Source organism: Haliotis rubra, unplaced genomic scaffold (genome assembly GCF_003918875.1).
Source record: "Haliotis rubra isolate DU_JTF1 unplaced genomic scaffold, ASM391887v1 Scf409, whole genome shotgun sequence".
Classification (NCBI taxonomy): domain Eukaryota; kingdom Metazoa; phylum Mollusca; class Gastropoda; order Lepetellida; family Haliotidae; genus Haliotis; species Haliotis rubra.
In genome coordinates, this window is record NW_025767090.1 from 521,795 (window position 1) to 546,597 (window position 24,803).

The following is a 24,803-nucleotide window of genomic DNA, read 5'->3' on the forward strand; positions in this document are numbered from 1 at the left end:
CAAAGGAAACTGTATCATTCAGTGATGGAAACAAACGTGGCCCACACGAGTCGTATATGTGATCTCCCAGCGCTCTACGTGATAGCTATGTGAACCGTTCCATTACGAATCCCACTCCGTCGGATGACGTCGACTGTTGTTCGTTCCGAATGTTATATCACTGTTCTGACTGCACCATGTAGCACGGATCTGACGGACATTTGAGGTTTAAGTTTCTATTTCAGGTGAGTAGATCTCTAACCATCGCCTCCATCCTGCGTTGTACTGTAACCAACTTATGATGTAGAATTTAAGCAGATATTCCAAAGTATGTTGTATAGTTTATGTCATTGCCACACCCGGGGTATTGATCGCTGATCTCCGTGACATGATTCACGCCCGATTGTTTTCACGCATAAACCAGCTCAACTCTTTGTCTTCATCAAGTTCTTCCAATGTCAAATTTCATTGGGAGTCAATGACTGGTATCCATCCCATGGTCCGGTGACTTGTTTTTGTGGCACCCCGGAGGTTTTTAATCTGCATTCATATCCAACAGTCCTGGCAAAATTGCCTAAGTAAATATCACACAGGTCATTAAGCAAATCAGGTTGAACTCTGCACGCTGTGGGACTGACGGCCAGGATTTCAATATGAAGCGTCTATTCCGGTGCCTCCTCCACTAGAGCGTCTAAAGCATCTGATATAACCTCCAATCGTCGGAACTGAGAGAGTAAAGGTTGCGCTCCTCCCAGAGGCTTCAAGGGTGGAATCATAGATTGGTTAATGGCACCGCGAGTATTTGTTAGTTCTCGTTGCTGCGTTGGTGTTGCTGTCTGTCAATTTATGTTTTCTCGTTTTGAGTGATCAAATACTATCGAAAGAGCTTTTGTAATTATTGTGTTATTGAGAACAATCTGAATATGATTGATTTGCCGACAGCAGCATTCATAAATCGATTTTTTTTCAGTTTTATTGTTTATATACAGGGAAATATGATTTGTTCTACTGATCTGTCCCGAGAGAACCTTTCAGAATGGGGACAGTGAGTTTTTGTTTCTTACACATACTAAAGTACATGTTACCTACATTGGCAAAGGATCCCCTTTAATCTGTCCGTGCGCCTGGTGTTGTATTTTATAGTTACACTCCTTTCATGCCATAGTCAGCCATATTACAGAGATGCCAAGGCGGAAAAAGAAATATGTTCAGTGTGTATGTTTGTTACCAGAATATATTCGTTCATTTGATGTGTACTTTTGATATACACACTGTATATGTAACGGTAGTATGGATCTCACTAAGCACAGGAAAAACGAACAGCGTTCTTCCGGTACATACGTTTTCCGGGTCAAGGGGGTTCTTAATGTCCAGTTTCATTTATGTTCTTCCTTTATCAAAACGTAAAACAAATTAAATTGTGCATACCAAGCGGATAACGTTAATACCTTAAACTATGTGTAGACATTGTCGGGAAAAGAGTATAGAGAAAATATTTTATGTGTGAATACTGTCTGTCTTTATTTACATCACCCCGAAAACAGGCTACCCTAAACAAACACGTAAAAGGTGTTTAATATAACAGGGGTAGCGTGTGTTGGCCGCGATACACGTCGCACGCCACCTTCTTATTTAGTCGCCAACTCTAAGTAAAAGGGCTTGAAGAATTCCTTCACTAAGCAGGTTTCCACTGCCTGAAGTCTGTTTGGCTGTCTTGCTGTCCAAGGACGCCTCCCAGTCTCGATCCAGACACATTTCCAGACATGCTCATCTGGCGCCATATTCGATGTCAAAGACGACAACAATCCACAGAGACCCGTGCTGTAGGGCGTGAGGGAGATTCGTCTGAGATTCGTCTGAGCCCACTTAACTGCAGTTGCTGTTGGGCCCACTTTAGACGCAGTTGCAGTTGGGCTCAGTGTAGACGCAGTTGGGCCTACTTTAGACGCAGTTACTGTTGGGCCCATTTAGAAGTAGTTGCTGTGGGGTCCACTTTAGACGCAGTTGCTGTTGGGCCCGCTTCAGATGTAATTGCTGTTGAGCCCACTTTAGACGCAGTTGCTGTTGGGTCCACTTTAGACCCAGTTGCAGTTGGGCTCAATTTAGATGTAGATGCTTTTCGGCCCACTTTAGACGCAGTTGTTGTTGGGCCCACTTTAGAAGTACATGTAGTTGCTGTGGGGCCCACTTAAGAAGTAGTTGCAGTTGGGCCCACTTTAGAAGTACACATGTAGTTGCAATCGGGCCCACTTTAGAAGTAGTTGCTGCTGTGCATACTAGAGACGCAGTTGCTGCTGGGCCCACTTTAGACGCTGTAGGCGATATTAGTCATGAATACATTGTCTGATTCCCGCTGCTGTAAGAGATTCTGACACAGGATGACTTGGACCGTGGGTAGTTGCCGCTGTCGGTGTTGCTCATCGCTGTCGGTCACGCAGATGTGTCACCATCCTGCGCTGGAGTAGTGACCATCGGCTCTCCAGTCGGTCTTGGTTACTGCCATTCTGTTTAGGTCTGATCTGGTGAAAGTAGGCAAATGACACTAAAGTTGACCCTGATCCAGCCTGTACCTTACCAGTGGCAACAGATAATTAAAACTTGTTTCCTGTCCTTTCCCACAGTCGAATGTGGTGGAATACTGGATGTTTCTAAGGGTGGACATTTTTTTACATGTGCATGAGACAAAATGACTGCGTTATTACAACGTGCTCAGTGGGACTCGTGTAAACAATGAACAGTGTTTCTTTATATTTTTCTTAAAATTGATGTATGTTTTTATACATTTCTATTCACAAACTATAAAACCCTTGATTTGCGTTTCATTTGTGGTTCAGTATACAAACATGATGACACACACGTCGGAAATACAGTAGAACTGGTTGTTCATTAGTGAGTGAGTGAGTTTGGTTTTACGCCGCTTTTAGCAATATTCCAGCAATATCACGACGGGGACACCAGAAATGGGGGCTGTTCATTAAAACGAATGTACATGTATATTATATGAACATCAGGAATCACGCATGATGTGAGTTTATGTTCAAGATCCACAATAATATGGCTGTTGTGTAATGATTTCATCAACAAAATATTTTGTCCATCACCATGGATGCTGCGTACATTTGTAGCGACCAGATGTGAACCTGTCTTACAATGTTTTCATTTCACGAGCAGTACAATCAATGAAAACCCACACACTAGAACTTGATATCTAATCGTATTATCTCACACTGGTATATCCGAACATTCATTTCTGACACTATTGTACCGAATGAATAGACGTTGCTAACTACTCGCAAATGATCACAAATCAATTCAATGTACTATTATTAAAAAACTCCTGTGGGTGTTGGGTACAGTACGAAGAGGATATCAAATATTTACCATGTATAGAAGTTCCTGTCAGTGTTTATCTCTGGGACGGCGCTCTGTGCCAGATTGGTGAAGGAACAGACTACTGAGGCTTGTGATGTATATAGAATGGATGTTCTAGTTTAGTGATGCACAATGCTATCACTTACAGGGAGTGAGTGAGTTTAGTTTTATGCCGCTTTTATCAATATTAACACCAGAAATGGGCTTCACATATTGCAGCCACGTGGGAATCGACCCGTGTCTTCGGCGTGAGGAGCGAACCCTTTGACCATTAGGCTAGCCAACCCCTTATCACTTATACCGTTAGCTGGTACTATACAGTCATTTTGGGGTTCGTTTGATATTACATATGAAAACGTAAACTGCATTCTGTAATAGTTTGACATTTGGAGGATATTGTTGATCCCATTCCGGAAAATATTTACATAAAATGCGCAGGAATTGGTAGAAGAAACCAAACTGAACTGCTAAGTAGCAGGTTCTTTCCTATGCATGACTACGTTTCAAAGTGCACTGTAGGCCAAATGGGCTGAAACTCAGATTCTTACACACAGTCACGGAGCCTTGCACAGCCAAGGGACGCAACTTTGCACAGACAATTTCCTTATACATGGCTCTTCTTCAATGTGGGATCTGATAGGTCAATATTTTTATTAGGTCTGTCGTTTTTCTTGCACTAGTGTACCGATGTTATTACGCGAATACTTGTCGAATGTTTGGATGACACTCTGCATAGTCTCGTACATGAATTTCGTGATCCTCTCCGAAGAGACAAAATGCACAAGCATTTGAAAATGATATTTGATGATCATGAAACGTGCAACCTTCCCTCATTTTCCTCTGTTCCCCGCTCCCAATCGCTCCACTGTTGGTCAAAGGCTGAAAACGTACCTCTTTCAACTGTAGTTGACAGAAAGAAGCCAAGTCAAGCTTATTTAGTGTAGGGATAGATATATAAATGTAACAGTTACGCAAGAAATTTACTTTTTGTTTTTAAGCACTAAATTTGATTATGGGTAAGAGAATAACCAACACGTAACTTGGAATATAACGTAATTTTATCATTTGGGAATTAAAGTAACAGATCCTAAGCTGACTCGGTATCGATTAAATTAATTGACATAGGAAAGATAACGTAATTTCTCTCATCTCGTTAGTTCTCATATTATTATATGTGCAGTCCAGACTAGCCCATGATACGCTGTAATCTTATTAATGTATCAACACGACAGACAGTTTCAGCTGCCATTAGTATAGAAACAGCACTTGCTTTAATCTTGCATAAATCCAGGTTAGGTAGAAAAATATCTCTCCACAAAGGTGTGCTGTGTTTTGATTCGGATTTCTATGGATTACCAAATTCACCGTACACACGCACGCACGCACGCATATATGTATATTTAGAGAAAGAGAGATTCGCCCCTTGTATAAAACAAGTGTCTTTGTGTGTGCACCTTACACCCACCCATGCGATTCCTTGGCATTGGTAGTCCTGTGACTTTGTTACCTTACACTGAACATGCACAAACATTGAACTCTGGGTATTAATCAGGCTTACTGATCTCATTATGCAAGGTTCCAGGAACAGTCACTTGGCCTGACATTCCACCTACGACTTTGACATTTAGCGCTATGTCAGTCGAGTGAATTGATGATTTCATTCACTAAGGGACCGTTCATAATTTATGGCTGGGGGTGTGGGGTGTGTGTGTGGGTGGGGTGTGTGTGATGATGATTTTAAGGGGGGTAACCCATTTTGTTCTGGGGAGGTAGGGGGTCATCAATTTTGTACACAAGTTTCTAGTGGGGTCAGCAATTTTGTACAAAAAAAAATTAAAATATTATGCTTTAAAAAAAATATGGAAAGGGGGAGGGGGGCCATTGACTTTGTACATGACAAGCAGGGGGGTCACTTACTTTGTACATAAATGTTAGGGGGGGTCATTCACATTGTGCATGCTTCTCCATAAACATCATCATCATCCCCCTAGCCATAAATTATGAACGGTCCCTAAATGAAAAGAAATGGTTGAGCTCAATGTTCTTGTGTTTCGTGTGTGAAGGTCCAGGTTGCCACCCTACAGGTTGCATGGTCGTGAATCAAAGTGAAGTTCATAGTTGCGTCGTCGAGATGAAGGTCGAGGTAAAAACGTTAAGTTCGTTAGTGAATGCCAGGGCCGCCACCCTCCCGGCTGGACCGTCGTGAATGAAGGTCAAAGTAGCCATCCCGTTTTGTATGGTCGTGGGTGGAGGTCAATATAATAACATTTTCCGGAAAAATCACTATTGCATAAATTTGCTTTCACAATTATTGTGTATAACATCAAACGCTTCACAAGTTAGGGCAATTTCTGGACCATAAATACGATAGCAGCTCGCAGTTATTGGAATCAAAATGTGGCGTTACGCCAAATATGTCATGACTTTACGTATTGGGACAAGGTTGCACAGTAACATTGTACAGTGAACAATATCAGGTACTGACAGCACGTTCTGGCTCAGCTTTCACAGCCATATTTACCCAGACTTAATAGAACGGATGTTATCTGATTAATCTAAGCATCGTGTACTTCATTACTCCATTCGATATGTGGGAGTCGGCGAATACCTTCCGCTTCCCTTGACGTTGACATTACCCTTCGTGCGATAATAACACGTCCTTATAACATTTAATATTAACGAGGAACTTATGTTTACTGACTAATGGGATATCCAATCAAATATTCAGTATGTCATGGTTATATTTTGGATGCGACAATTGTTATGACGTATAGCCCGCTATTTTGATAGCCGTAATTCAATGGCTGTACAGAACTGGAACTCGTCATGTTGCCGCTTTGATGCTAGCATTACCTCATCGAAATCATGAACACGTCCACATCATAACCCTTCGTAGTCATCATCATTAGCACATCAAGCTTACATCATTATCATCATTTACCGTGTTTAGGGATTTAATATCAAGTCAAAAGATTGATTACACAACAGTCTCGTTTCCTGCTGACTGGGTTCCGTCCTATTGCGCACCTTAGTACAATAACCAGTCCAGAATTTTGAGACCAATTCATTCAACTGGATACATAAATATTAATCAGTAGTATTTGATACATCTAAGTACTTGTTTATTGCAACACTACGCTCCTTCTAATCCTTGCAAACACGTCTTGCAGCGTGCTCTGTCGTACAGCGTGTTCTGACAACCGGAAATCTGGAAATCTTGGAGATCTCAAAACGAGGCTCTGCCGCTAGAAAAGTTTGGCGGTCTGGTACGGACTTGATATTATGTCAATCACATTGTGCGCTACAAAACTACACTGAATAAGTGCAAAAAACACATAACAGGTGTAACCAGTGAGGCAGATGAATTGTGAATCATTTTACGACCTCATCAAACAGGGGCAGTCTGTGACGCCTTAGTTAAGGTCATGCTGCCTAAACCTCGTCATAAAATATAGAAATACGATGTTATTAAAGTTTATTAAAATTAACTTGTAAATAACATTTTCTTATGAAACAAGGAATTGGAATTCGGTGTAACCATAGTTGTTTGTGGTGTCTCTTTTCACTTTCACACGAGAAAATTCGGATCGGCTGAAAAGTAGGTCATTGTCTGAATAGGTGAATGAGACTCATGTTTCGGTTTGGTACGGAGGGCTAGGCAGTAGGGAAAATAATATGGGACTGTGAGACAGACCAGGGGGTTACACCTAAGAATTTATTACTGCAGTTCCCTACATGATTCGTCAAATCCGGAGTTGTAAAAATGATGTAATGTCTCGCCATCTCGTATAGTGCTGTCTACTACTTGTGTTGTCCAACACGCATGTAGTATACCTGGCAGGCACTGCATGCTTTATGACGAAAAGTATGTGTGGTTGAAACTGTTCTGGCTTTTCCCCAACCCATTTCGACAATTTCTACGACATGGCATGTAGCCCCACTGAGAGTGAGTATGGCTCTGATATATAGCCCCACTGAAAGTGAGTGAGTGTGACTCTGATATATGGCCCCACTGAGAGTGAGTGAGTGTGGCTCTGATATATAGCCCACTGAGAGTGAGTGAGTATGACTCTGATATATAGCCCTACTGAGAGTGAGTGAGTATGACTCTGATATATAGCCCACTGAGAGTGAGTATGGCTCTGATATATGGCCCACTGAGAGTGAGTGAGTATGGCTCTGATATATGGCCCCACTGAGAGTGAGTGAGTATGACTCTGATATATAGCCCTACTGAGGTGAGTGAGTATGACTCTGATATATATAGCCCACTGAGAGTGAGTATGGCTCTGGCTCTGGTATATAGCCCACTGAGAGTGAGTGAGTATGACTCTGATATATAGCCCCACTGAGAGTGAGTATGGCTCTGATATATAGCCCACTGAGAGTGAGTGAGTGTGGCTCTGATATATAGCCCACTGAGTGAGTGAGTGTGGCTCTGATATATAGCCCCACTGAGAGTGAGTGAGTATGACTCTGATATATGGCCCACTGAGAGTGAGTCAGTATGGCTCTGATATATGGCCCCACTTAGAGTGAGTATGGCTCTGATATATAGCCCCACTGAGAGTGAGTGAGTGTGGCTCTGATATATAGCCCACTGACAGTGAGTGAGTGTGGCTCTGATATATAGCCCACTGAGAGTGAGTGAGTGTGGCTCTGATATATAGCCCACTGAGAGTGAGTGAGTGTGGCTCTGATATATGGCCCCACTGACAGTGAGTGAGTGTGGCTCTGATATATAGCCCACTGACAGTGAGTGAGTGTGGCTCTGATATATAGCCCCACTGAGAGTGAGTGAGTGTGGCTCTGGTATATAGCCCACTGACAGTGAGTGAGTGTGGCTCTGATATATAGCCCACTGAGAGTGAGTGAGTGTGGCTCTGATATATAGCCCACTGAGAGTGAGTGAGTGTGGCTCTGATATATGGCCCCACTGACAGTGAGTGAGTGTGGCTCTGATATATGGCCCCACTGACAGTGAGTGAGTGTGGCTCTGATATATAGCCCACTGACAGTGAGTGAGTGTGGCTCTGATATATAGCCCACTGAGAGTGAATGAGTGTGGCTCTGATATATAGCCCACTGAGGGTGAGTGAGTATGGCTCTGATATATAGCCCCACTGAGAGTGAGTGAGTGTGGCTCTGATATATAACCCCACTGACAGTGAGTGAGTATGACTCTGATACATAACCCCTCTGAGAGTGAGTAAGTGTGGCTCTGATATATAGCCAACTGAGAGTGAGTGAGTATGGCGCTAAGCTGCCTTTAGCATTATTCCAGCGTTATGACGTCAGAGAATGCCTAAAATGTGCGTCACACAATGTCCCATAAGGGAAACGAACCCAACCTGTCGGCATGAGAGCTCTCCATCATGACGATTCTGAGTATGTGTATACATACAAACAATCATGTTCTGAACAGGAAAACGCAGTCCAAGACAAGTTTACGTACATATATTTGGTTTTACTAACAATACTTGTCAAGATGAATAACGCTTACTTTGTTATTATGTAGCAGTTTAATATCTCGTGCATGTAATTAGTTTTGTTTGTTCGGACATTCTGGCTGCCTGTCCACTCGTGATATAGAAAACCTATATTGTATGAACAGAGGAAATGCTATACATGTACTGACGATAGATAGGGTCGTGTTTGTTTCAACACCCCAGGTTGTCGCTCCAAGCAAAGTGAAAATCATTAACTTCATCTCTGATACTGATTACTTTACAAATGATAAATTTTATAAAGGTCAAGATTTTTATTTTGTCATTGTTTGGGTCGTGAATTCAACGTTCTAATTCCGTAGAAACTCACCACACTATATGTATTACAGTAACTGTAAAATATCTTATACGTAGGCTGAATGAAGGTTAAAGGCTATGTCCAAGGTTAGCCTAATTCATGCCTTGAAACACATGACAAAAGTATGGAATCCGAGAAGGGACATTGTCGCATTGTCGCCCTCTCAAAAACAAGTAAAATGAGGCAAAATAAACCAAAACGCGACACGCAACATCGCGACAAACGCGACATTTCGCCCATTTGTCGCATTGTCGCGATGTCGCGTGTCGCGTTTTGGTTAATTTTGCCTCATTTTGCTTGTATTTGAGAGGGCGACAATGCGACAATGTCCCTTCCAGGATTCCATACAAAAGGAAAAGTGCCGACAACAACAACGTGGACAATCTATAAATATGTGAGTGGGAAAACGAATTGAGTTCAACACAATTTTAAATTTTGCTTTTGTTTTGTCACATTTTGTTAATATGTGGATGCATGTTGATATACAGTCAGTACGAACACTCACGGGATTCGAACCAACGACTGGCAGCGATCCTGACACGACAGACATTAGAAAGGAGGTTTTTAGGCTATGCTGAGTCATGTCCTAGCAATCAGGTCAGCAAGTTGCCTGTAATTGTTAGTAGAATGCGTTAAACGGTTCATTTTAATTATCCATTAACAGTACATGCCAACTTTTGCCGTGCCAGTGTTGTGGCACTACATTTAATCAAGGTCAAAATCGTAGGAGAGATTAACACAGTCAGAGTCATTACAAAACTACACTAATAAGAAAATTAGCAGAACAAAAAAAGGTTATTATCCACTTCAGAGCTGCAAAAAGGTCATATTGTTCAACGTAAGTGATATAATTCTCTGTAAATAATTAGACCTGTACTCTCACGTATAAATTATTACTCTGTCAAACAGCTGAAGGGTACAATGTGTGAAGTCCATTTCACATGTCCACCTCCGTGATATCACTGAACTTAAAGTACAAACCATATTCATGGCACTTACTTCTGTTCAAAACTAAATAGATCAATCTATGTATTGAGATAGGTGTTCACCATCTATCTATTTAAAGGAGTGCTACACCATTATCAGAATATAGTAATAACGGGGCCTCAGCATCTGTCCATGCATAAAAAGCAGTGCTAACCAATCAATGTATTTTAAAGGAGTGCATATTTCGTAATCAATCCACATATTTAAAAGGAGTGCTTATTTCGTAATCAATCCACATATTTAAAAGGAGTGCTTATTTCATAATCAATCAACATATTTAAAAGGAGTGCATATTTCGTGATCAATCCACGTATTTAAAAGGAGTGCATATTTCGCAATCAATCCACGTATTTAAAAGGAGTGCATATTTCGTAATCAATCCACGTATTTAAAAGGAGTGCATATTTCGTAATCAATCCACGTATTTAAAAGGAGTGCATATTTCGTAATCAATCCACGTAAAAGAAGTGCACGTATTTAAATCCACGTATTTAAAAGTGCATATTTCGTAATCAATCCACGTATTTAAAAGGAGTGCATATTTCGTAATCAATCCACGTATTTAAAAGGAGTGCATATTTCGCAATCAATCCACGTATTTAAAAGGAGTGCATATTTCGTAATCAATCCACGTATTTAAAAGGAGTGCATATTGCATATATTTAAAAGGAAATCAATCCACGTATTTAAAAGGAGTGCATATTTCGTAATCAATCCATTTAAAAAGAGTGCATATTTTTCAATCCAAAGGAGTGCATATTTCGTAATCAATCCACGTATTTAAAAAGGAGTGCATATTTCGCAATCAATCCACGTATTTAAAAGGAGTGCATATTTCGTAATCAATCCACGTATTTAAAAGCATTTCGTGCATATTTAAAAGAGTGCATATTTCGTAATCAATCCACGTATTTAAAAGAAGTGCATATTTTAATAATCAATCCACGTATTTAAAAGGAGTGCATATTTCAACCAATCAATCCAACGTATTTAAAAGGAGTGCATATTTCGTAATCAATCCACGTATTTAAAAGGAGTGCATATCAATCCACGTATTTAAAAGGAGTGCATATTTCGCAATCAATCCACGTATTTAAAAGGAGTGCATATTTCGTAATCAATCCACGTATTTAAAAGGAGAGCATATTTTGTAATCAATCCACGTATTTAAAAGGAGAGCATATTTTGTAATCAATCCACGTATTTAAAAAAGGCATATTTTGTAATCAATCCACGTATTTAAAAGGAGAGCATATTTTGTAATCAATCCACGTATTTAAAAGGAGTGCATATTTCGTAATCAATCCACTTATTTAAAAGGAGTGCATATTTCGTAATCAATCCACGTATTTAAAAGGAGCATATTTGAAATCAATCCAGTGCATATTTCGTAATCAATCCACGTATTTAAAAGGAGTGCATATTTCGTGCATATTTTTCAATCCATCCGTATTTAAAAGGAGTGCATATTTCGTAATCAATCCACGTATTTAAAAGGAGTGCATATTTCGTAATCAATCCACGTATTTAAAAGGAGTGCATATTTTGTAATCAATCCACGTATTTAAAAGGAGAGCATATTTTGTAATCAATCCACGTATTTAAAAGGAGTGCATATTTTGAAATCAATCCACGTATTTAAAAGGAGTGCATATTTTGTAATCAATCCACGTATTTAAAAGGAGTGCATATTTCGTAATCAATCCACGTATTTAAAAGGAGTGCATATTTCGTAATCAATCCACGTATTTAAAAGGAGTGCATATTTCGTAATCAATCCATGTATTTAAAAGGAGTGCATATTTCGAAACCAATCCACGTATTTAAAAGGAGCGCATATTGCGTAATCAATACACGTATTTAAAAGGAGTGTATATTTCGTAATCAATACACATATTTAAAAGGAGTGCATATTTCGTAATAATCCACGTATTAACAAGGAGTGCATATTTCGTAATAGATCCTCATTCCCACTCATTACAACCATATTCCGTGAATGGCATGTATTGTCAGAATCCGAATGTGAAACGCATTTAATCATCTAGTATTTTTAAAAAATCCACAAAATAATCCCCTCACTTTTTAAAGCAACACATGTTTTTCTCGGAAAGAGGAGCTAACAATTTATTCTTTCATGAAGCAATTTTTCCCTCGTATTTTATTATAATTATGTTTTCCGATTCGACCCTCAGAATGACGAAATCTAATGGACTTCTTAACTTTTACGTACTTTAAGGCTGCGGTTTCGTACATTGTATCGTGTCTAGGATCGTGTCTATTACATTTACCTTCTCTTACAGTAACCAGATGAGCCCTATCATAAACAAGTTTAGTTCAGGACTGAGTTCCTTCTTAAACTGCCACCAATTCTCCTCTATCGCAGCCGGGTAACTCCTTCTAAGGACGAGAACCTGTTTACTCAGTGACTCGAGTATTTAATCTCGAAAGTTATCGCGTTATATCAACGAAAGCGCCATCTGTTGTTAAGTAAACACGTGATTTCAGTATTAGTTAGAATTGCCATGTAATATTTCACCGTTTGTGTCCAATACAGAGAACCGGTTAGTGATTAAAGACATTTTTGTTGCCTTTGTTAACTCGTATCGGAAACAGATTGTTATGTTTGTTTGAATGAATCAGGGCCCACTTAATTACTTATTCATACTGTAGATTTGTCGTTAACCGAACGACATGGTGATGAATGACACAGGCTTATGATGGATGCAAGAAAACCCTTTCAGTAATCGTAACAACACAAGTAATACAAATCTTTCCACAAGACGTCAGGGGCGGTTGGGTAGCCTAGCGGTTATTTAAAGCGTTCGCTCGTCACGCCGAAGACCAGGGTTTGAGTTCCCATATGGGTGCAATGTGTGAAGCCCATTTCTGGTGTCCCCACCGTGATATTGCTGGAATATTGTTAAAAGCGGCGTAAAACTAAACTCACTCACTCACCGACTATGTCATGAGCATGTGTTTATGAATCAATATCAAATTATTGATCATACCAGGTGTCGCCTGAAAAGCTGTGCGTATCCGCGCTTATCATAACACATACAAAGGCTAGTCAATTATACACCTGACAAAATAGGGAATGTGCTAGTTAAAAACTGAAATTGCATCGGACACAATTTTTGTCACTGATGCGTGTCACATTTTGAAATGTCCTTCACCTTTTTGAAAGCTTTCGTAGCCTTGAATGTTGTAACCTGATCAAACAACGTGTGCGCAAGAGAGGTATGGAGCTCTTTGAAATATTGATAAAAACAGGTTGCTCTATTGTGACTCGAAAGCTTTGAAATGTAAAACATCAAAGGCTGGAACTGTTGACCTATCGACATCCCTTTTGTCATACAACCTTGTGGAGAGTTTTTAATCACACTGAATCTATATGCATACATCTAAATGTGAAACACATGAGGAGGTCTTACTTACCTGTTTGCTTTCAAATTCAGGCGGGTAAATAATTGGAAAATAATTGGCCATTTGATGGTTATTGAGCTATAATTAATCTTCATATTAAAGTCCATTGCGCGATTCCAACTTTGTCATTAGTGTGTGTTTATTAATTAGTATGAAATAGTTATGACACCGGGTGTTCCCTGAAAAGGCTAAATGTTCCAAACCATTTGTTCACCTGAAGATGAACCCTAGGGAGCATATATAGATAAATGTACTAAACATCGATTACGCCACTGATGCGTCTAATTTGTACTTCAAAAAGTCTGAACTAGTAACCCCGATCAAACAACCATTGAGTCCAGTGGATGCTCGTTGAAATCTTCAAAGGATGATAATGAAATTCCGGTTTTCGATCATGACAACACATGCACATCAGTACTGACAGAGTGTCTTTGAGTGTCCAACTCCTCAGTAGCGAGTGTGTCCACCTCTTGCAGCGATACATGCCACACGACGTCGTGCAGAGTGCACAAGACGTCTGATCAGGTGATGTGGGATGCGACGCCATTCTTCCTGTAGAGCTTGAGCCAAAGCGTTTCTTGTCTGTGGGGATGTTGACGTTGCTTCACCTGACGGCCGAGATGATCCCATAGGTGCTCAATAGGTGATAAATTGGGGATCTTGCTGGCCAAGGAATGACGTTTACGTTGTTGTTGTTCAGGAAGTTCCGGGTAACAACAGCAGTGTGGGGAGTAGCGTTATCCTGCTGAAACAACACGCCTCGATTCTGCTGGAGGAAGGGTAACACGACAGGTCGTAAAACAACATCAATGTATCGACGGGCATTCAGGTTTCCCTCTATCACCAACAAGTCAGTCTTCCTCTCGCCACAATTCTCCCCCACACCATCACACTACCGCCGCCAAACGTCTCAACTTCCTGAACGCAACAACGTGCTGTGCGTTCGTTCCGACGTCTGTAGACTCGTACCCGACCATCAGCTTTGTTCAACTGGAAGCGGCTCTCGTCACTGAAGAGTACCCGGCGCCAGTTCCGCGGCTGCCACTGCCGAACTCTACGTGCCCAAGCCAATCGACGACGTCGATGTTCACGCGTTAACGTCACGCCCCGGAATGGTCTGTAGGCTCTGATACCGAATCGGCGGAGTCGTCTGGATATGGTCCTTCTACTGACTGGATGGGTAAGGCTGGTTGTTGCTGATGACGTCACAGTCAGGAATCTGTTGCGCAAGTGAAGCACCCGTAAATGGCGGTCTTCCTGAGGGGTGGTTACGGGTGGTCTCCCTGTCCTAGGCCTGTCTGCAGTCCGACCTGTTGTTCTGAAGCGTGTCATCAGTCTGGTGATGGTTTTCTTGCTGCAACCCATGATTCTTGCAACGTGACTGTGAGAAGCACCCAGCTGCAACATCCCAATAGCTCGTTCTCTCTGTTCTGCCGTGAGTCGAGGAGGCATGTTCTTTGTGTCCAACGTATTGAAGTGATGAATTCGAACAGTCGAGCATAATTTTTATACTGTACTTTCATACGGGTATGTTTCCACAGAAGCATGCAAAAAACGTGAATAAAAGCAATTTTCATGCTTACAAAAAACTCCACGTGGATTTCCTTTCTGTGAGACGTGGGGATGCGTTCGGGAGATGTGTTCCTAAATAAATTTCCGTCATAACGAAAACAGAAGAAATGTTTTTTACAATTTTACTTTGGGGACGTTTCTTTTGCCCCTCAGTTTAGATCTTTCTTGACCTGTTATAACCATTGGTATGACGTGGAAGTAGGTGGGTCACCCTCACTGTGTGGAATCCCGAATGGAATACAACCCTCTAAAGAACTAGAATTTGTACTTATCTAAGACATTTTAATCCAAGATATAACATATGTTACATTTGACTAACGACATTGTGCATTCAATTTGAAAGCTTTCGGCTGTGGGAGCCGTGCCAGTTGACACTTGTCTGACGGGTACACAATTTGAAGTCTGTCTGAATTCAGTTTTTGTGTGTGGGTATCGGTGTCTGGATGGGTTAGAACACAGACTTTGTGTGGTGGCGATGAGGGTCTCACTGTGGGAGTATGACATGGGGTTCCAGAGTGGCTGATGTGTGGCGACAGTGACGACACTGGTTCGTTCGTAGCGACAAATACCCAGACATAATTTCCACACGTATCTGTTACACTACGCTTACAGCGAACACGCTCATGATGAACTGACGAATATATACTGGACAAAATAAGTTAGGGATATTGACATTTTTATCATTGATATTTTATCAGTGTGTCAATGAATAAATAGATCATTATTCATAATTTCAAAATTTACATATATCCCTAACTATTTTTGTCCAGTATATTAACGTTTTGCCATTGTTGGCTCCAGGTCAGTTCCTCCGTACTTTAGAACAAATATATATAACAAACAACGGTTATAACGAACTAAAATGGTCTCGACTTCGTTATAAACGTAGTTGACGGTAAATGATTTGGAGTGCCTTGACAAGTAACTATTATTTAGGAGTATACGACATCCAACACCCAGACTATCTCATCATGGCCTTTATAGAGACGCTACTATTTACAAGTGAAATTTCTCAAGTTCGAAATATGAATTCACAACCGCAAGATAATTATCGATTTCCTTATTCAGAACCATTATAACGCTTGACACGTGGCTATCTGATGAGAGAAACATGGACCCCATGGGGCACTAATCTACATCATGAGGGTCGGCATTGCAGTGTTAGAACCAGTAAGCAAATATAGGCAAGGCCATTCAGTCAATGTTAATACCATCCACCACAGAGATTTTAATATCATTGTAACTCTACTACAGGCTCATGGACATATTATTTCCAAACACCAATTCCTACAGTGGAACCGGTGGACTCTTGAACACCGATGTCCCTGAAGAGCTGCTCAACACCATTCCAGCGTCAGTGTTGTAGTCGACGGTTTTCAGTTCCATCGTCTATTGGTCCAATTAGTACGAGAGTCGGTTGAGATTTGTTCCATTTAAAATACAATGAATGCTTTTAGTAGGTTGTTACTGTTGAGGGATGTAATACGGTGAAGCAGCATTGCCACTCAGTTCGTTGAGCTAATATTGGCTTATGTTAGTTTCATCAGCTAATTGGTCGTGTCTCGTGTAAAGGTCACTGTTGTCAGTTCTGACTGGTCATATGTCAGGGGGCGTGGCCTCTCAATTAGGGCCGAGAAGTAGTTGCAACGTGACTTGTGTTTCTCGGATCTCCTAAAGGAAGGTAAGTCTTGGAATTTAAGAAGTGTGCATCATATTTAAGAGAACTGTGTTCTTCATGGTACTTTATTTGAAAGATTTCCAGTATGCTGACAAGTTTTGGAGATATTATACTTCTTGAATATATGAATCATGTTTTAGAAAGAATTTTGAATGTGAGCAAGTCTATGCAAAAATCTATGGAACACTTTCTTTTTAACGTTAAATTAAAAAATAATAACACTAAAATATGCATATACTGTTGGTTTTCTAAATTTGATGAGAATGAGACCTATTTCAAGAAGTACTAGTTTATTCCGTTTTGTAATTTTTATTTATAAATTAAAAGGTTTGTGTTATACATATATTTACCACGTACAATTATGTGAGTGATATTTTGACATTTACTAGCGCGGTATGCTCACCCGGTTTACAAATCCGATTTATCACAGTTCGGAACGTGTGAATAGTAGTTGGAAAACAAGGGCTGATAACTCTGTCATACTAAATGTGTGATACAAAATCTTGCCGTCTCAAATATATATTGTCATATTATTGTTCAGTCATTTATTTTAAATAGCATGCATGTGGTTATAACAGCCAAATTAAGATTCATTTAAAGTGTTTTACACGCTATATATAATTTCACTGTGATAAAATATTTCCATTAGTTTTTTAAGATATATATTGAAGATAACATTTGGCATGGAGATAATGAAACTATAACTACAAATATATCTATTTCTACTTTTGTTAATTTAAACAAAGTTTGTCTACAATAGAATGCGAATAATTTACATGGTATAGCGACGAGCAATGACTATGTACCTACGTGTATCTTGTATTCGTGTTTACCTAATTTACAGGTACTTAATCATTCCTTACTGTACAAGTATACTTTCTGGAAATAGGTTTATAATTATGTTTGCTACACTTGAATACATCAGAAGCCTCATATTCTCACAACTTGGTGAAGAACGATATTTTTCCTATAAAAATAAACAAATGATTTTTGGATCAGGGTTTTGAAATGTATCAATGAATAATAATATATCTTCAAATGTATATAACTATCAAAAAGAAAGGTCAGTAGCGAGTTTTTTTCAAACGCAGTTGTCATTTCGCTAAATTGTACAGGGAAACCGAAACTTCTCCATACATGGAGTTGAATTAGGGAATCTTTGCCAGACATGCCTGTCGTGTGTAACGAAGAGTGTCTTATGTGTTTACCAACCCTATAATCAACACCTTTTTCTAATTGTATCAGCCGGTTTTTGTTTCGCATGATGAAGTACTGTCGGAGAGCCATGTGGCGTGAATACCTATATTCATGAATGATCACTTAACACTGAAGGAATCATGATGTTAACGGCAGAATGAGTGCAAAGGTATACTGTTGGGATTGAAGTGTTTTCGAGTTCTAATTTGAAGGCAATAATTGAATTTTGAATCCAGCGCGCCTAATTTGACCTTGAAAAACCCAGACAGCCTTTCTCATTACGCACAGAGTTATAGTATATATTGAAAGTTTTTATCTTCAAACTCTCATTTTTAAAAAAACCCAACATTTTTTCATAAGTTTCAACAGATGCCCAGGGCAAGGAGGGAAAGAACGAATAATTAGGATCAGATAAGAATAATTCATGATCCGAAATACTGGGAATACTAAAATGCGTCTCTCGCCATAATTAATTGCTTAATAATATAAGGCGGTTTTATACGAGTGAATAGGCTTGGGTACTCTCAATATTTTAGTTTCCATGGTTACAGTTTGATGGTGTCTGCTATTTTATATTTATTCTGATTCCAGATCCGAAGTGACGATGGGTCACCATTCCCCCGCTCTACTTGGTGCCGTCCTGGTGGCTCTGGTGAATGTGACAGCTGGGTTTCAGTTTATGATTAATGCAAGTATGTATGTATTGCAATGTAGGTATGTGAAGTAAATAACAACATGAACATGAACCCAGAAACGTGCCTTTCGTTGAAAATACCACCGATACTTTTATTGAAGATATTTATAAGTGTATCATGATTTGATCTACGGTGAGCTATAGTCCAAGTGCAATATATCGGTGCAGGTCTTATAACTGACGTCAAAACTTGACGCCCTATGTTCGGTGCAGGTCTTATAACTACGTCAAAACTTGACGCCCTGTGTTCGGTGCAGGTCTTATAACTGACGTCAAAACTTGACGCCCTGTGTTCGGTGCAGGTCTTATAACTGACGTCAAAACTTGACGCCCTGTGTTCGGTGCAGGTCTTATAACTGACGTCAAAACTTGACGCCCCGTGTTCGGTGCAGGTCTTATAACTGACGTCAAAACTTGACGCCCGTGTTCGGTGCAGGTCTTATAACTGACGTCAAAACTTGACGCCCTGTGTTCAGTGCAGGTCTTATAACTGACGTCAAAACTTGACGCCCTGTGTTCGGTGCAGGTCTTATAACTGACGTCAAAACTTGGCGCCCCGTGTTCGGTGCAGGTCTTATAACTGACGTCAAAACTTGACGCCCTGTGTTCGGTGCAGGTCTTATAACTGACGTCAAAACTTGACGCCCTGTGTTCAGTGAGTGAGTGAGTGAGTGAGTGGGGATTATCCTTGTATCTGTCATAGGGCACCCCTCCTCTATGTCTCTGTAGATATACCGTCTGTGTAGGTGTGATGGGGTACCCTGCCTCCACGGACGCCGATCTGTACCGGGAGATAGCTGATATTCTACTCAGGGAGGAGAACCCGCGCCCCAGCAAGCACAACTACTGCGCCATACACTTCGGAAAGGTCAGCTTCGACAACACCAACGGCAGCACCATCTACCGCAGTCTGACAGCAGGTAGGCAGCTCATCTACATCTAGAGTGGTGAGTCAGGCAGCATCAGACACAGTGTGGGATGTACGTGGACATGCAATAGCTACGACTGAAGTACAACATGTGCTACATTTAAAACTCTGTGGCTTTAGCAGTCAGAATTATTTTGGAGCCTTTGTAGGTCTGCAGTTCAAAACACAAACACAATAAATAATAGTACATATTTAGAAAGCAACAACAAACACTATTATGAAAGTCATAGTGTTTTTTCCCATGACTTTGATTTCTCCAATAGTTAAAAACGTCTCTTGCAAATTTGCCCCATGCTGACATATCTGAAAAGGTCACTTCACTGCAACGAATTGTCGAATATTATCTGTATTGCTAAATGGATCATAGTTTTATCCAGCTTCTATCATAAGCACAATGCTGTATTTGAAAATGAAAATATAAGATGCAGATTTAATGTCCAATTCTTCAGCTGTATCCTTAGCCACAGCTCCATAGCAAGGGACTGGCACAGTTAACACTTTACCATCACGACAAACAAATACGCGCACGGTAACCTTGTTTATGTTTATCAGATGTTAATGTCTAGGGCTCTCACGAGTCCAAAATTTGGGACTCGAGTACTCGAGGTGTCAGACCCGACTCGGACCCGAGTACCCGACAATTTGGATGCTTATCTGAAACCAACATTCAAGCATACACGTAGCTGTTCCAACTTCCAATCTACGAATAATGCAACATGTATATGTGAATCCAAACGTTCTTGAATAAAGCAATTGATATTCAATGTCAATGGAAGTATCTATTACCTTTTAATTTGCAAACAGAATGTGAAGGCAACGTAAGTGTCACTGTGACCCAGTTCTACGCGATCAATTATGTGATTAATATTCATGAGCTGGGCCGGTGATACCTTATTACGCCTGTAAATGCTGTAATATGATTGGATGTGTCAGGGAAAAGAAACCAATCAATCTACTTCTCTTTTCTTTTGGTTTTAAGTTTTACTGCGCTTTCAAGATTATCTAATATTAATATGTCGTTGCAGTTATGACATATTAGCAAATTTTAAACATTCACCTGGACGATAAGTCACATAATCAATTAACCTTAATCATGGTTAAAATGCGGCAAAACACGTTCCAAAGCTGGAAGATACATAGATAAAGCATTCATTGATTGGTGCTGCATTAGATACTAGTATCTTGTAAAGATGGATCGACTATGGAACTTAAAGAATATGTAAAACAGGATTGATGTTTATTTGAGACTTCTTATAGTGAAAACGGTTTGGTTTCAAACTAAAGACTAACCATTTATTGAGTAACACTACGCTGTATTTCTTCTTCCGAAACTCTGCTGAACGGAGATCACGTCAATGGTATTCATTGTGATTAAAATTTTCACTATTAAGGATATAGTGTGAATGTTATTTTGAATGCGTATGTATGTGTTGATTGTTGAATATGTAACACTGAAATACGCTGGATAAGAACGACTGAATATCTATGTAGAAAACAAGTTGTTCAAACATAGGTCTAGTGGGCAGGGACAGTGATACAGCCGTGAGTGGTTACGCTTGTCCACGCGTCCGTAGTTAGGCAACGGCAGGTACCGTTTTGGGTACTGATATTTTGTTCTCCTTGCAATCTTCATACGACTTTATGAGGTAGTTGTGAATTGTCGCAGTACATGGGACCTGGTAATTTGGGTTCAATGGTTCACAGAAAGCCCTGAAACCCTCCCTTTAAGCAAGACTTAATGGTCGCATATCCTTAACGCGCATAAGCATTGCTTGCGTAATACCTTCATACCATTTCCTGTCAACAGGCTTGCGACTTTTGCTATCAAACTTACCAAACTGCCCCAGCGTTGCTTGTTGAGCTGGTTTTCTGTCTACAGTGCTTATTGTGGGTGCTTACAGGACAAATGCTTGCGTAACGAAGGGAAACGCCACAAAGACGGCATTTCGTATTTTGGCCACTAAATCAAGATAAAAATGCGTCCAGACATTGGATTTTTTCTCACGATCATCCATCTTGATTGCATGAGATGTTTATGGTATCTCCCCTGCGAGTCCTCGAGTCCATTCAATTGGACTCGAGTCCTGCTTTACCCGACTCGGCCCCGAGTACCCGAGTACTCGTGAGAGCCCTATTAATGTCCCAATCCAAACTAAACACCATGACAAGTCTTCACTGACACAAATTCCTTAAAACTACCAGAATTACGATCAAAGCTTACTTTTGTCGTGACTGATCGAATGATCGATTCAAATTATTGTTATTTTGCCTATGCTTCTAAAGAAGGATAATAGTGATTGGCTGGTTATTCACTGGCGTTGACATTTTTAATTTACCTTTACATAAACTTATTGGTCAACGAGGTTTTGATGAATGCCCAAATACCCATGTTTACAAATATAATCAAGGTATTAAATTAACCTCCTTCAAGTACATTCTTGTCACACTTCACATCGCCGATCTAGGGGTCAGGCTTATCAAATATTATTTCTCTGAAGCCAGGAGAAACTTTCAAAATCACCATGTCGCCGTCGCCATCGGTCCCTACATTGACGTCTTTACCTCCACCAACTACGTCATTTTGAACCAGCGTCATATGCTGACGTCATCAGCTGGTCAGAAGTCGGAACTACTTGACCCTGACATGGTGGTATCCATACTTCCCGAACGACACAACTTGTCGGAGGCTGTGGCAAGGATTGTGGAGAAACTCGACTGGAATTATGTCGCCCTCCTGTCTCAAGGTGAGTAGCCTCTCGATGTGTAAAGTAGTGTGGAGGATAACAGTATCTGCTGTTTTGGCATTGAATCCTATGGTCAGTGGTCCGGGACAATGATAGCTAATGCCTACTGTCCTGTAAGGAACCTATGGTCAAGGCTTGAGATGAATGTGCAATAGGTTTCGTTTACTGCACCGTTGCCCAGTATATAATGTCCTGTTACTCCCTTCACTGTTACTTCCTCCACTGTTTCTTGTGTAAATGTTACTTCCTCCACTGTTACTTCGTTCAGTGCTACTCGATTCACTGTCACTTCCTTCGCTGTTACTTCCTCCACTGTCACTTCCTTCATTGTTACTCTCTCCACCGTTACTCCCTTTACTAGTGCTCCTTACACTGTCACTTCCTTCACGGTTACTTCCTCCACTCCTGCTCCCTTTACTAGTGCTCCTTACACTGTCACATCCCTTCACGGTTACTTCCTCCACCGTTACTCCCTTTACTAGTGCTCCTTACACTGTCACTTCCTTCACGGTTACTTCCTCCACCGTTACTCCCTTTACTAGTGCTCCTTACACTGTCACTTCCTTCACGGTTACTTCCTCCACCGTTACTCCCTTTACTAGTGCTCCTTACACTGTCACTTCCTTCACGGTTACTTCCTCCACTCTTACTCCCTTTACTAGTGCTCCTTACACTGTCACTTCCTTCATGGTTACTTCCTCCACTCTTGCTCCCTTTACTAGTGCCCTTACACTGTCACTTCCTTCACGGTTACTTCCTCCACTCTTGCTCCCTTTACTAGTGCTCCTTATACTGTCACTTCCTTCACGGTTACTTCCTCCACTCTTGCTCCCTTTACTAGTGCTCCTTACACTGTCACTTCCTTCACGGTTACTTCCTCCACCGTTACTTCCTCCACTGTCACTTCCTTCATTGTTACTCTCTCCACCGTTACTCCCTTTACTAGTGCTCCTTACACTGTCACTTCCTTCACGGTTACTTCCTCCACTCTTGCTCCCTTTACTAGTGCCCCTTACACTGTCACTTCCTTCACGGTTACTTCCTCCACTCTTGCTCCCTTTACTAGTGCTCCTTACACTGTCACTTCCTTCACGGTTACTTCCTCCACTCTTGCTCCCTTTACTAGTGCTCCTTACACTGTTACTTCCTTCACGGTTACTTCCTCCACTCTTGCTCCCTTTACTAGTGCTCCTTACACTGTCACTTCCTTCACCGTTACTTCCTCCACCGTTACTTCCTCCACTGTCACTTCCTTCATTGTTACTCTCTCCACCGTTACTCCCTTTATTAGTGCTCCTTACACTGTCACTTCCTTCACGGTTACTTCCTCCACTCCTGCTCCCTTAACTAGTGCCCCTTACACTGTCACTTCCTTCACGGTTACTTCTTCCACTCTTGCTCCGTTTACTAGTGCTCCTTACACTGTCACTTCCTTCACGGTTACTTCCTCCACTCTTGCTCCCTTTACTAGTGCTCCTTACACTGTCACTTCCTTCACGGTTACTTCCTCCACCGTTCTTGCTCCGTTTACTAGTGCTCCTTACACTGTCACTTCCTTCACGGTTACTTCCCCCACCGTTACTCCCTTTACTAGTGCTCCTTACACTGTCACTTCCTTCACGGTTACTTCCTCCACTCTTACTCCCTTTACTAGTGCTCCTTACACTGTCACTTCCTTCACGGTTACTTCCTCCACTCTTGCTCCCTTTACTAGTGCTCCTTACACTGTCACTTCCTTCACGGTTACTTCCTCCACCGTTACCTTTCCTCCACTGTCACTTCCTTCATTGTTACTTCCTCCACCGTTACTCCCTTTACTAGTGCTCCTTACACTGTCACTTCCTTCACGGTTACTTCCTCCACCGTTACTCCCTTTACTAGTGCTCCTTACACTGTCACTTCCTTCACGGTTACTTCCTCCACTCTTGCTCCCTTTACTAGTGCTCCTTACACTGTCACTTCCTTCACGGTTACTTCCTCCACTCTTGCTCCCTTTACTAGTGCTCCTTACACTGTCACTTCCTTCACGGTTACTTCCTCCACTCTTACTCCCTTTACTAGTGCTCCTTACACTGTCACTTCCTTCACGGTTACTTCCTCCACCGTTACTCCCTTTACTAGTGCTCCTTACACTGTCACTTCCTTCACGGTTACTTCCTCCACCGTTACTCCCTTTACTAGTGCTCCTTACACTGTCACTTCCTTCACGGTTACTTCCTCCACTGTCACTTCCTTCACGTTTACTTCCTCCACCGTTACTCCCTTTACTAGTGCTCCTTACACTGTCACTTCCTTCACGGTTACTTCCTCCACCGTTACTCCCTTTACTAGTGCTCCTTACACTGTCACTTCCTTCTCGGTTACTTCCTCCACCGTTACTCCCTTTACTAGTGCTCCTTACACTGTCACTTCCTTCACGGTTAC

The 24,803-nt window shown here is 41.1% G+C and overlaps 1 protein-coding gene across 2 annotated transcripts in view; it reads left to right on the forward strand.

Moving 5' to 3' along the window:
* The first annotated feature begins 141 nt into the window (after positions 1 to 141).
* Positions 142 to 24,803, forward strand: part of LOC124287932 — a 30,007-nt gene continuing 5,345 nt past the window's right edge. Inside the window, exons 1-4 of one of the 2 annotated variants that reach the window (XM_046724425.1) lie at positions 142 to 224; positions 18,598 to 18,705; positions 19,454 to 19,627; positions 22,134 to 22,379. In XM_046724425.1, the coding sequence (XP_046580381.1) occupies positions 18,618 to 18,705; positions 19,454 to 19,627; positions 22,134 to 22,379 (508 nt within the window). In that variant the 5' untranslated portion in view covers positions 142 to 224; positions 18,598 to 18,617. Of the gene's footprint in view, positions 225 to 16,617; positions 16,820 to 18,597; positions 18,706 to 19,453; positions 19,628 to 22,133; positions 22,380 to 24,803 lie in introns of those variants that run through there. The other variant, XM_046724426.1, reaches the window with a different exon arrangement.